This window comes from Cynara cardunculus (assembly GCF_001531365.2).
Source record: "Cynara cardunculus var. scolymus isolate 2C chromosome LG 15, CcrdV1, whole genome shotgun sequence".
In the NCBI taxonomy this organism is placed as follows: domain Eukaryota; kingdom Viridiplantae; phylum Streptophyta; class Magnoliopsida; order Asterales; family Asteraceae; genus Cynara; species Cynara cardunculus.
The window spans coordinates 9,750,089-9,763,732 of NC_037542.1; the positions used below are offsets into that span (position 1 = coordinate 9,750,089).

A 13,644-nucleotide genomic window follows, 5' to 3' on the forward strand; every position below is an offset into this window, starting at 1 on the left:
GGGATGAAATCGGATAGGGATGAAATTGTTTAGGGATGAACGGGTTTAAGAGTTTTAAGAGTTTAAGAGTTTTTAAGAGTTTTAGCCAAATGCTTTATAATATAGTATAGATAATTCTATTAACTTAATAGTTTTGTATTTTGTGTGGATTGCTAACTATATTACAACACTTGAACCATAATTGGCGTAAAGCCGAAACCAAATATCCGAATCAATAAGATGCTCGAGATTGATAGATCTCCAACCTCTGTTTGGCTTCCAAAACAAGCGTTTCCAATGAAGAATCCTGCATCAAATGACCCTGTTTCAAGGCCCACTGAAGGACGATTAGCACATCTTCTTGCGCTAATGTCTCGCTATCGGGCACGTGTAGCGCGATATAGCACAGGAGGATTAATCCCGGTAGTTGAGTCATTTGTTCTCCAAAATAAGTCAGTTGAATCAAGTGTTTAGGCGCTCCGGCCTCTAAAATCGCCTTGCAATGGTTAACGTGCAAGTAATTATCGGTGCACGCAAACTTGATCAATGCAATGGCCGCCTCTGCTGACACCTCCGTCTCCCTCTCGTCGAGGAGTTTCACCAAGGGACCGATGATTCTTGTTTCAGTTGCTCGAAATGTTCGAGCTAAGTTACCAATTGATTGGATGCTTGGGATAAGTAGGTCAGATTCGGAGTCTCCTTTGATTACGATTTTAAGCAACTTGTCCACAACCTCACGAGCGGTTGGGGACGTTGGTTTGAAGGCCGAACGTCGCAGCTCTGCATGACGTTCGGCCACTGCAGTGATTTCCGCAAGTGCCATTGCTGAATTGTATTGTACTTCATCTTGACCCTTTTCCAAGAGTACCGCGAAACATAGGAGTGCGCGTGATTCCGTTATGGTTTTGCAGATGGAGAAATTTCCGGCACAAAGGTGTCGTAAGGCTCGAGCAGCCATCGCCTTCATTTCAATCTTCGTAGCTGGATCTTCAAATTCTCTCCCTTTGATGCTTGCCCCAGGCAACGCAACGCGTCTCCGACTTCCTTGTCGTCGTTGTTGTTGGTTTGATTTCGTACTATTCGTCTTCGTGGGCTTCATTGCGAATGTGCATTTCATGACATTTTGCATATCGCCTGAATCTGAATCTGGACCGTTGGGACGTGTGACGTGGCACCGATCATCGTCGTCTTGTCCTCTCTTACCATTTGGTTCTGAATTCGCGATGACGACCGCATGAATCGACCCCATTTTATTTTTGCCAACGATCGCATACTTGCTATGTTCTTCAATTGTCTCAAACGCTAAATGACTCACGAGCAAACGAATAGTGTTGTTTTGCAAGAAATGCTCTTGACATTTCGGATGGTTTGCGGCTAACTCGGAAATGGCCCACGCGACAACGATCTGTACCTTCATATGCCCTTCTTTCAGTACTTTCGCAAACACCGAACAAGCGCCAGCATTGACGATTTGCTCGACGCTCTCGGGATCGCGACCAAGCAAACCTATTGCTCTCATCGCGCTCTCTTGCCCTTCCATCCTCCCCTCTTTCGCAAGTTTCAAAAGCGGCGGCACACCACCTTCTTCGATGATCAATTTACCGTATCGATCGTTGTCGCGCGCCAACGAGACGAGCGACGCTGCGGCATCCGCCCGATCCTCGAGCGTGCCGCAACAAAGGATCGCAACTTGCTCCCAGATCAAGCACAGGATCGGCTCGTTGGCGGCAATAGGCGGCAATCCAACGTACTCATCGTCGCGTTCATCGGCCGGGGTGGAGACACGGAGGAGCCAAGACACGTCTCCGACCGAATTCTCGATCTGCTGCGAGGATTTCCGGAGGGCCGCGGTGGGGATGATGGTGAACACCCGCCGGATTCCGCTAGCTTGGCACTTGAATACTAGTTGCAGCGTCTTGTCCAAAACCTGTTCGGTGTCATCAATGATCCGGCGTGTGGGTCGTTCATAAAGGTCATTGCTTGCACGCGCCGCCTGCCGGAGTAGGGCGACAAGCTTCTCTGTCTTGTTCTTGATATCGGCGCAATCCTGCTTGAATGCGCAAGCTAATTCTGCTTCTTTTATAATTTGGTCCGCCAATTGTATCGGTCTTGCCAAGATCTGTTTCACGATGTCCGCCATCGTCAACGGCGGACCGCCTCCGTCGTGTTCTTGGAATTATAGAGAGATAAAGTGAAGGGCTAGAGAGAGAAAATGGGTGGTTCCAAAATCAAAATTGATGTTTCTTGAAATTGGGATACCATCAAATTTTGTTAAAACATTTCTGATCGTCGATCTCTTTGGATCACCTTCAAAAGGGCTTCTATTTTCCTTCAAGAAACGACCATGCAAGAAGGTGGCGACGGCGGCCCGCGGCGGTGATGATGACGGGAGAAGAGAGAAGGCGATGCTGCAGAGGGTTAAATGCAAATTACTTTTAAAACTAATTAAAAATTTTAATTAAATGTATTAATATTTGATTTTTTTAATCGACCGAAAATTACGGTTACAAAGTACAAACCACATGGTTGGTAAACAGAAAACGAGTGGGCGTGCACACCACGTGCCGCCGGTACCGGAATCCTACGAGATTCTGCGGCATGTCACCGGCGATTTTAACAATCTTCGCACGAAACACTCTTATTACATAAAAAATTGAAACTTTTTACACAAATAAAACCAATCACAAAAAATGACGTGAAAGTACAACTTTTAATGCACAAGGTACGATTATTTTACGGTCCAAAAAAAGACTTAAGTTTTTCCTTCGACTCTTGCATGAGTAAGCCCAACACAAGCGTCAACAAAATCTTCATCGATAAAATCGGTTGAAAATACTTGCAACCGGTCCGCTATACTTCGAGAATAGCATTGCGTAATGAACACCCTTGCATACCCGTGGATCCGTTTCGTAACCGGTTTCACACACAAAACCGGGTTATCTGCTTGCGGTGTCACCGTATTCTCAACCCGATAAAAGTATTTTCGGGAACTCAAGGTCTGTTGTTTACTCAGGTAACTCAAATTACTCTCGAATTTCGTTGCCGGCAAATCGGTATCGATCCAATTATCTTTCAAATAACCCGAACTCCAAAACGGGCTACCGGGTTTTGGTGGGTCGGATTTTTGAGGCTTCCAGATACAAATAATTCGTTTTGGAAGAATCTCCGCCACTGATTTTTGGAATATTTGATCATCTTGATGGATCAAGTATTCCCCAAGTTGTTGCTCCAAGTATTTCTCGAATTCGGGTGGGTCGTTGTGTCCAAATTCGGTTCGGATCTCGAGGATAATGATTTCGGATTCGGTTTCCGATATGAACTTCTTGACGTCGTTGATCACATTATCGATACTGTACGTGGTGAGAATCCCATGGCAGACTTTTCGGTTCTCGTTGACCCGAATATCAAGCAAACGGGTCCCGATTACAAGTTGTTGGTAAATGGATAACGATTGACATTGGGCGAACGGCCGAGAAACCATCTTGATTCCGATCTTGTTGGTGGCGGAATCATGGGTTCCCGGCCAAACAATCTGGTTCAGGTGAATTTTCTCCGGGTTGAGGCCGGAAATCCAGTTTTTCCGATCGGTTGGATGGTAATCGCAGCCGGGAAAGTTGCAGCCGGAGCTCTCTTCGAGTTCCCGTAAAGTTTTCTTCTCGTCGGCGATTAATTTCCGGCGTTCCGCCTGTTTAGACCACTGAGCTCCCATTTTTTTGGTTTTTCTATGAAGATTAGTAGGGAAATGATTGGATTTGTGGGTTTAAATATAAAATAAAAATATTTAAATAATTTTTAGCTGTCTTTTTCTTTCTTTTTATTGATTGCAAAAAGCATCATGCTTGTTAGATTTGTACTTTGTGTTATAGAAATTGTACCATAATAATAATGACAAATAGACATCTTTACGGTAGTATTTGGTTCATAGACCCAACGAGAGGATATTAGTGGGGTGTTTGTTTCGATTTTTTTATTAACCTGGATATCTAATTTGTTATGCAAATCGACTAATCACATGACGACTATTTGTTTTGCAGATAGCCAGAAGTCATCGTATTTGAATCTTCGTAGCCACAAAGAGATTTTTATTCCTCCTTAGATTTGAACCTGGGACCTCCAGGTACTTTTGATCTTTGGAACCAAGTTCAAACCAATCAGACACCACCTTTGTGGTTGTTCGGACAGTTTTTAAGTCTTTTTTAATAAATTTTTTGTACAGATTTAAAAGATTTTTATTTTAATAGATGAAAGAAAGATGTTTTTTAATTGGAAGAAACAAGTGCAGAAAAGAAATCAGGCTTTCTGTACAAACCTCCCATTGCAAGTTTACTGAATGAGCTATTTTTTATATCATTAAGTCACTATCAAACATTTATGTATCGTATTAACCTCATTAAGTTGTTAACAAACGGACTCTAATTGCTTCATTCAAAGGAAAATGATTTGGATCATAAGTGCTTGTACATGTTACTACAACAATTGTGCTTTGTTTCACACATAAGATGTCAAAACAGTCATGTGATGGTAACTTGTACATCTTATAACAAGATGTTAATATTATTCCGTTTTGAATAATACATCAAGACTTGATAATTTGTTTGACAATCAAGATTTCAATGTTCGCGTTAAATTTAACAGACGCTAAAATTTGTTTCAAAAAAATATAAAATATGAACGTAAATAATCGCATCATATCATAAAAACTTGTAAATTAAACATTAAAAGTTGTAGTTTAATGGAATGATATTGTCATGGTGGGTGGGGTTGGTGATGTTTGGGACGTGTTCTAAAATGTATGGTTGACAAAAGATAATCCAAAGCCAGTTGGATTATATGAGGTTTTGATATTTTTGAAAAATATGTCTTTAATTCAATAAATTCATAAAATCTGAATTTTATTATATGATGTATTTTATAATTACAAAGAGTTGCACACGAAATCAACCATTCATAAATCGTTTGGCTGGAAGATGATTTATTTAATAAATGGATAAATACAAATATATATGGTGGTTGTTTTTTGTTCATTTATCTTCGTTTTTAGCATATTAATGAACGAACACGAACAAACATAATTTCTTAACGAACGAACATGAACATAAAAAATTTGTTCGTGTTCGTTTATTTAATTAAGCCAAACACTAACGAACCTTCGTTCGTTCGTGTTCACTCGATTTGTTTACAGTCTAATTATAACCATATAAATCATATTCGGGTTTAACGGTTATCAAGATTCTTGCAACAATGATTGTATCATAGAAATGTGTTGTACAAAATTATTGTGGTTGTCTAATTCAAAGACCTTGTTGGAATCAATTGTATCACACAATGAAGATATTCCTTTTCGATGAAACTTATCTTTTTATAAAAAAATAATATTATTAACCAAGGTATGATTTTGAGATAATTATTGATGATTTACGGTATTTATATAAATCAGGAATAACTATAACTATTAATAAAAATAATTTTCATCAACATATAATATTTTTTTTTTACACTTTAAACTTCGCAACAAAACATTATGAAGATAAACTTCACAGTGTTTTTGCTGTGAAAGTTCGATTTTCTTTACATTCACAACATTTTGCTGTAAAGATTCAAGTGTAAGAAAATGGTCTCACGAAAACAGACTGATCTCATGTGAACCAAACTATATATATAGAGAGAGAGGTTGGTTCAAATACTAACTCATTTTTTTGTGTTAACTATGAGAACCAACATCAACCAATCATGTTCCATCTTTTAGTTAGGTTCAAATGTAACTCACATATTAAGTGTAAGAGTATTTAGGTAATTTGTCATTTTTATGTAACTCCCCAATATTTTAATTGGGAGTTACAAATCTTAAAATATCACTAATTGATCTTCGTGTAATAATGACATGAAATTTCATATTTGTTCATCTTACTGATTTTTACATTTCATTATTCCTACAATGGTTTTGATATTGTAAATTTCAAAAAAGTCCATTTTGTAAAGATTTCGTTATAGTCCGAGTAATATGGATAATCATAGAGTAAAATAGATCGACGACAATGAGAATGAAAAAGCTAAAAGCGTCTACGAATACATTCGAAATTCGAATCCCGAAAGTGAAGAAAATGATCAAAACGTTCACGCACATGTTCACTCAAACGTCGATATATGTGTTCACTCGTGCACATATGTGCTCAATTGGTTCACATAATATGTCCATTTGGTTCACACACATATTTCAATTGTTCATTAGGTTCACACATTGTTTTGATGAAGATTATGAACCTAATTTTTCAATTGTTCATTAGGTTCACACATTGTTTTGATGAAGATTATGAACCTAATTTTTCAATTGTTCATTAGGTTCACACATTGTTCATTAGGTTCACACACATGTTTCAATCTATCTGGATGTCGTCGCTTGGTAATCCTCCATTGTTTTGATGAAGATTATGAACCTAATTTTTCAATTGTTCATTAGGTTCACACATTGTTCATTAGGTTCACACACATGTTTCAATCTTATCTCGATGTCGTCGCCTGGTAATCCTTCCAAATCCTTCATTGTTTTGATGAAGATTATGAACCTAATTTTTAGCTACTGATTTAAGATATTGATCGATGAGATTGACGGTTTCTTTATTGATTGGAAGTTACAGAATAGRCTGACAAAATAGGATACGTTAAGATCATTCACTTTTTACAATTTACCCTCTGAACTATTGTGAACCTAATTTTTTTTTATTAATATGGTAATTAAATAATTAAATTTTTAGTTTCAATAAATGACAACCATTGGATGTTCAAATCAACGACCAAGATCGGTTAACAAAGTTAACACGATAATCTTATATATATATATATAGACTTGAGATCATGTGAGACCAATGATTTTTCGTGAGACCCGTAAGACCAATTCTCAACCATTCGATTAGATCTACAATCGTCGGATCTGAACATTCATAAACGCCACAAGATTTCTTAATAATTACCAAATTGTCACCGTGCAATTTAGACCGTTAAATCATTAACTTATAAAGTTGATCAATGAACATAAATTGGTCTTACGGGTCTCACAAAAAACGTTTGGTCTCACGTAAACCCAACCCTATATATATATATGTCGAGGTGTCCCTGTTGTTACAGCAAATATTGTGGGTCTCATGTAACCAATTATACACATAATGAATGTTTGCCACATTAGCAAGGGGAAGCTTTTGTATAAAATTCCACAAAAATGGAAAAATAGACCATATGAATCCAAATATTTCATCATGCCTATGTGGCAAACATTCATTATGTTGATTGGTATGTAATATATATTCATTAATAGAGAACATGGATAATATTAATATTAATTTTAATATTCATATATATTTTTTTAATTAATTTTTATTATTAAAATTAGATAAATTATTGATTGTAATAAACAGTTTGAATGACAAAAATAATCATTTTATTCGACTTCATTCCCCTTGCTTTGTTTTATTTTCTTAGTTCTATCATTTCAGTGTTTGTTTTATACCTTTTAATTTCACACTATTGAAATAAGCTACTTGAATGAATTCTGTTATGAATTTCTGAGTTTTACAAATCAACCCCTTAACTTTTAAAACTCTTCAACCTCCCCCCAAATTTATCCAAACACAATATCGGATACAACACAACGCTAATGAAATGATAAACATAAATATTACAATTTTAATGTAGTTTAAGTACATAACTAAATTACACGTTTTTAGCGTTTTTGTAACAAGTCCAATCAGTGGCGGATCCAAGATTTTTGTCTGGTGGGTCACCTTTAAGGTAGACTAAAGTCCCGCAAAGTCGTCTGACGTGTTTTTAGCCTAATTACACCGTTTCGAGGAATTTTTAAAGGTTTTTTTTTGTTGATTTTGAGGGATTCTTACTGTTTGTGTCAATTTCAAAATACTTTTTAGATTTTTTTGATTGATTTCAAGAGACTTTTTTGGGTTTTTTTTATTGATTTCGAGTATTGTGGAATCCCTTGCAAAAATTTAGTGGGGGGGGGGGATAGAAGGTAAAGTAATAAAATTTTATTTTTAACCCTTGTAAAAAAATTAATTTTTTTTTACTGGGGTCTTATCCCTAGGGATGAGTAACGGAACCGGGTACCCGACTATGGAACCGGAACCGCCTTGGAACTGCCGGTTCCGGAACTGATATGAGTGGTTCCGGTTCCGGTTCCTAAAATACGGAACCGATTGAGAATGGTTCCGGTTCTCAATTTTTTGAAACCGTTACCCGTCGGGTACCCGGTATTTTTCAAGTAAAAAAATAATAATTATTTTTTAATACCAAATTTATATTAGGTTTACATCTTGAAAGCAGGTCGTCATTTTCATTCTTCATTTAAATTCTCCATATAAAATGATTTGTATTTTTTCAAATTGTGTATTCACTTGGATTCATAGTATGTAATCGTTAAACTTTGAACATTTACCATTATAATATGTAATCGTTAAACTTTGAATATTTTCTATTAGTCTATTATAGTTTGTAATCGTTAAACAATATTTGTTACAATTATTTTGTATAATTTGTATTCTTGCTTATTTATTTAGTGTTTTGGCAATGTTTTATTTTTTATTTCTAAACAATAAAATTTTAATATTTTAGGAACCGGTTCCCGGCGGTTCCGGTTCCGGTTCCAAAAATTTAAGAACCGCTCTAACCGGTTCCGGTTCCAATATCTCAAAAAACGCCGGTTCCGGTTCCGGTTCCTGTCAAAAAGGGCGGGTACCCGCCTATGCTCACCCCGCCCCTAGGTCCAACAGCCCAAGCAGGGAATAACGCCTCAAATTGATGACTTGGTTCTAATTCTATAGGTTTGTATTGATTACGTAATGTCAATAATTGGGACAAAAAACAACAATTCAAGCCTTAAACATGAAAATAAAAAGGTGAAATCACCAAAATGACCAAAATATACCCGATATGTTAACGAGATAACTAATTTTCACCAAAATTACCAAAATGTCCACACGGATCACCCCCGGGGGCGATCCCCCATTGTTTGACTGGAAAAGTACAAAAAATATAATAAAAAATCATTTTTGGTGGGTCCTACATGCATCCCTTTAGGGTACAAGCCTCGATTTTCGTGAATCTACCCCCGGGGGCGATCCATTTCACCCAATCGCCTCCCGGGGGTGATCCAATTTTTTTATTTTCTTAATATCAATTAAGAGGTGTTTTTAATAAATAGGAGACGATATTTAAACAGTTTTTTTTTTTAACTTTTTTAGGACCAAATATCATGGTTTTAGTATATAAAATAAAACATTTCTACTCTCACAACCCGTAAACATAATCTACCGTGACAAACATTATAAAAATATAATTGTACGTGAAGATTTCTTATTCTTACAAAAAAAAAATAAACGTATAAATTAAGCAACAAATGTTGTTATATTTTTTCTTATAATAAATGTTGATATTCTATAATAATTGTGTAGACGAAAAAAAATTATTTGTATCTGAATTGGTGGACAAAAATCGGATATTTTATGTTGAACTTTATTTCGTCTTTTATTGCAACAAATTTCATTATAAATACGAACTTCCTATTTCATTATTTCCACATCTTCTCTTTCATTTCTATTATCATATATTCTACTCTCACAACCCTCAACCCTTCAACACAATAAACCATCACAATCTTTAACCCTTAACCTATTAAACACAGTCTACTATCACAACTCATCACCCTTAAACAAAAATATGAAATCACGTCAAAGTGATGACATTTTGGTGTATCTTCCAGGTGATGGTTCATTTTAAGAGATATACGGTGTCTTAGATTACCTTCTGTTAAGCTCCTCCGTACATGTATTACGTTTGTCTTCGCTAATAACGCATTCCGGTGTCGTTAAATGTGTCACGAAAAAAGTTAAGTTTACATGATCCTTTCATTTTATTTTATAAAACGAATTAGTTACAAATATTATACCAGTTAAGCGACGATGACGATGTGCTAATGTTCCATAACGTCATTCATCAAAGTTTACCAGAAATGTTGACACTCTTTGTGGTCGACGATGGTGGTTATGGTGGAAATCAATCAAGTGTCGTAATCCATCAAAGTTTACCGGGCGGTCCAAACACTTTTTACCCTGGTAGTGTTAGTTGTGGAAATCCAAGCACACTCTTTCCCGACGGTAGTGGTGCAAACCCATATGGTCTAAGCGCTTTTTTCCCCGGTTGTGGCACTGGTGAAAATCAAAGCACTTTCTTCCCCAATGGTGGCAGTGGTGAAAATCCAAGCACCTTAATCCTCAGTGGTGTTGATGGAAATTCATATTTTGAACCAAAAATGATTGTTCAACCTGACAGTTATTTGGTTCAAGATTTGAACATGTCTCCGAGACAGTCTCCCAACCCGTACATGATCCACTCCTGAACAGTCAAAACCTTTGTGGGAGGTAGATATGGCTGAAGATGTTTTTGTTGCCACCGAAATTTTGAATATATCCGAAGACGATAACTCCAATGCTGAAGAAATCCAGCAGGTAAGGAATAGTTTTTGGGGTATGCCCGACCCAACACCTTGTGCAGACCCTGTTATCAAAAGTAGACAGAGAAACATTTCCTACCAGCCTGCATCCCATGTCAAAGTTCTCCAAACTTTTGACTCGAAGAAGCACTGAATCTCGCATTGGGATTAAAATGCGTTTATGAAAACTTTTAGATCAAGGTTAAGAAATCATCCAAACACCGGTACGAGGCGGTGTGTCACTCTGCTTCGAACTGTGATTGGCGTTTAATGGTTGTCTCTATCGATGGTACCAGTATGTTTCAGGTATGGAAATTGCACGATGAACATACATGTTCAAGGTCCCAAGTCCACCCAAACCACCGTAATGTGAATAAAAAGGTTTTTGGTCATATATTGGCAGGGAGTTTAAAAGGATTGTAGGAGAGTATACCGTGAAAAATAAATCATGAAAGATGTGAACCAATGGTTCAATATTAGCATCTCCTACAACCAAGCATGGAGAACAAAGATGTATGTCTTACAACTGTTGAGGGGGACCCTTAGATCGTCGTTTAACCTACTCCCGGAAAATAAAATATAGTTTTTGTGACACCCCAAAAAGGAGGTCAATAAATAAATTGGAAAAGGAAAATAAAATAAAATTGGTTTTTATTTTCGTGGGCCAAAAATGTGAAGAAAAACGTGAAAAGGGGGCCAATGATGTCATTTAATGAAAATGAGAAGTGAAAAGAAAAGAGTTTATGTTCAATCAGACTAAAAATGAAAGAAAATGTTTGATTGAGGGTGAAAAATGTAAAGTTGGCCAAAGTATTGAAGCCAGGAGGCAAGTGTCATTTTCTGAAAGTTTAGGGATATAGTCAGATAACAAATTTCTCATACATGACGGACCAGTTATTACAAAAGGACATATATGATTATTTTCAAAATTTTGAAAACAACTCATTTGAAGCTTCTTATTAGTTCGAAATTTCAACTATTAAGACAAAAAAGTTTCAGATAAATGTAGCCAACACTTTCCTCTAAATTTTTGGTTCAAGAAAACCGAAATTTGGTCGGGTTTGGAAAAAGAAATCGGAGGTTAAAGTGCAAGTTTGAAAAGCTCCGTTAATTGATGATTGGAGGTAAAATATTCAATCAAATTTCAAGTTCTTTATATGGTTAACTTTGTTTTTAGGTCATATGTGCAACCTTAATGATCGAGTAGATTTAGAACCTGAACTTTAAATAAGTATATGAGACTCAATACTTGATGGTTCTTGTTGATTATTGTTTCTATGGTTGGGGATAATCATTTTATAGCAGAAAGATTCAACAAAAATAGTCAAAAACTGAGGACAAATGGCTTGAAAACGTGACTGTCGTCAACAGTCCTGTGTTAGGTCAAAATTTTGGATCCGGATCGGACGATTTCGGTTCTTGGGTCTGACTTGGATCCAGTTAAAATGGATATTGGGTCGGATGTTTTCTGGGCCAAGAGCTTTTCCTCTTTTGGGTCGTTTTCTCTTTTGGGTTAGCATTTAGGCCCATATATATTTATTGGACTAACAATTAATTATTTTGGGCTTCATAAGGTATCATATTTATTTATATTAGATATTTATTTTATTTTGGACTTAGATTGATTAAGTTATAACTATTTAGATTATGTTAATTAATTAATTTAGTTTCTAAATTAATTAATATAATAATTTAAATTATTATTTAATTGATATATTAATTATTTTAGAATATTAATATTAATTATTTATTTATTTTCTGAGGAGAAAAGTTTATAATAAATTATTAAATTACTTTCATGATTTAGCCATGAGATTAAAGCGTCGCATTTGAGTTGAGAATTTATTGGGACGCTTTAATTTGAAGAGATGTATTTATAAGGTTTACATAATGGTTTTTTTTAAATGTTTTAGGATACCATCGAGTTTTAGACTTGGGGTTTGACTAAAGTTAGTCGAGGTTGACTGAATTGACTAAGGAATGACTTTTGATACGTTTGACTCACGTAGATTTTAATGATGGAGTCAAATGAAATTACATGAGGCATGTTAGGATGATCGGATATGGAGTTTGACTTTAGGTCGGGTTGGGTTGACCATAATTGACTTTTGAAAAAAATACGCCATTAATGAGATATTATGGTATGAAATGCGTATATATTTGGTGAAGAACTATCAATAGTCAATCTACTCGCAATCAGGTACATAAATATTTAGAATTAATATAACACATATATATCATTTCACGTAAAAAAAAGTTAGAATTAAAAGAAAAAACCTATATCGAAATAAATGCCGTATCGAAAAGCATGAAATTCTCGTTTTATTGGTAATTTGTTTGATTAAAATATTGGTAATTTTTAAAATAATTTATTTAAACTTTAAAGGGGTAAATTTTTTTAATTAAAAAAGAAAATAAGCCCAAAATTGCCATCACTTTTGTAATGGCAATTGGAATGATATTAACTCTTATTTATTCATTATCTATATCACACCAGATGTTCTATGGATGTAAGTTATTTAATACTCCAAACTCTTCTGTTTTTTATTTTGCACCGTGCGAGTTATTTGTTTCGATCTCCATTTTTCTACCTGTAATAGGTATTGGTATGTATCTCGGGTTTGTTCTTTCACTATGCTCGTAAGTATGCTCACAAAGACCAAAAATTAAGTTCACCTTGTTATATGCTCGTAACTTAGGTATCATACTGTTCCACAATACACTTCACACCCGTGACTTGTAAGATACAAAATTTGTTCCTAAGTCCTAACTCCTCGACTCCCATAATTAGATAATATGTTGCTCCAAAATCCAAATTTGTAACATTTTATCGAACGCCTTGTGTACATAAACACAATCCTACATCACCGATATTACAACTTAACTGATTTGATAAACAAGCCTAAATCCACTTCCTTTTTTTGATTGATTTTAATTCACACGTTCTTGAAGATGAAAACTCAAATTTTTTTTATGTATAAATCTAAGCCTTTACGTGTTAAATTGTCGAAAGACCCAACTCTTTGTCATAAAACGCGTGGACAAAATAGTTTTCATAGGTGTTGCTAATTAACAATTCCAAGAATGTTAGATAGCAGGAACAACCCAGAACACAAATTCTTATTCTTTACAAAAGCAAGTACAAAAGTAGAGTGACATCTGGTTTACAAAAC

The 13,644-nt window shown here is 35.6% G+C and overlaps 2 protein-coding genes across 2 annotated transcripts; both read right to left on the reverse strand.

Annotated features, from left to right (window-relative positions):
• Positions 1-211: 211 nt before the first annotated feature.
• LOC112528505 lies at positions 212-2,119 on the reverse strand. Its single transcript, XM_025139535.1, has one exon. The coding sequence runs from the start codon at positions 2,117-2,119 to the stop codon at positions 212-214; it is 1,908 nt and encodes a 635-aa protein (XP_024995303.1).
• Positions 2,120-2,449: 330 nt separating this feature from the next.
• Positions 2,450-3,709, reverse strand: LOC112527628. Its single transcript, XM_025138375.1, has one exon. The coding sequence runs from the start codon at positions 3,686-3,688 to the stop codon at positions 2,732-2,734; it is 957 nt and encodes a 318-aa protein (XP_024994143.1). The 5' UTR covers positions 3,689-3,709; the 3' UTR covers positions 2,450-2,731.
• Positions 3,710-13,644: the final 9,935 nt, after the last annotated feature.

Coding starts and splice junctions, on each gene's coding strand:
- LOC112528505 (XM_025139535.1), bottom strand. CDS start 2,119: ATGGCGGACATCGTGAAACAGATCTTGGCAAGACCGATACAATTGGCG.
- LOC112527628 (XM_025138375.1), bottom strand. CDS start 3,688: ATGGGAGCTCAGTGGTCTAAACAGGCGGAACGCCGGAAATTAATCGCC.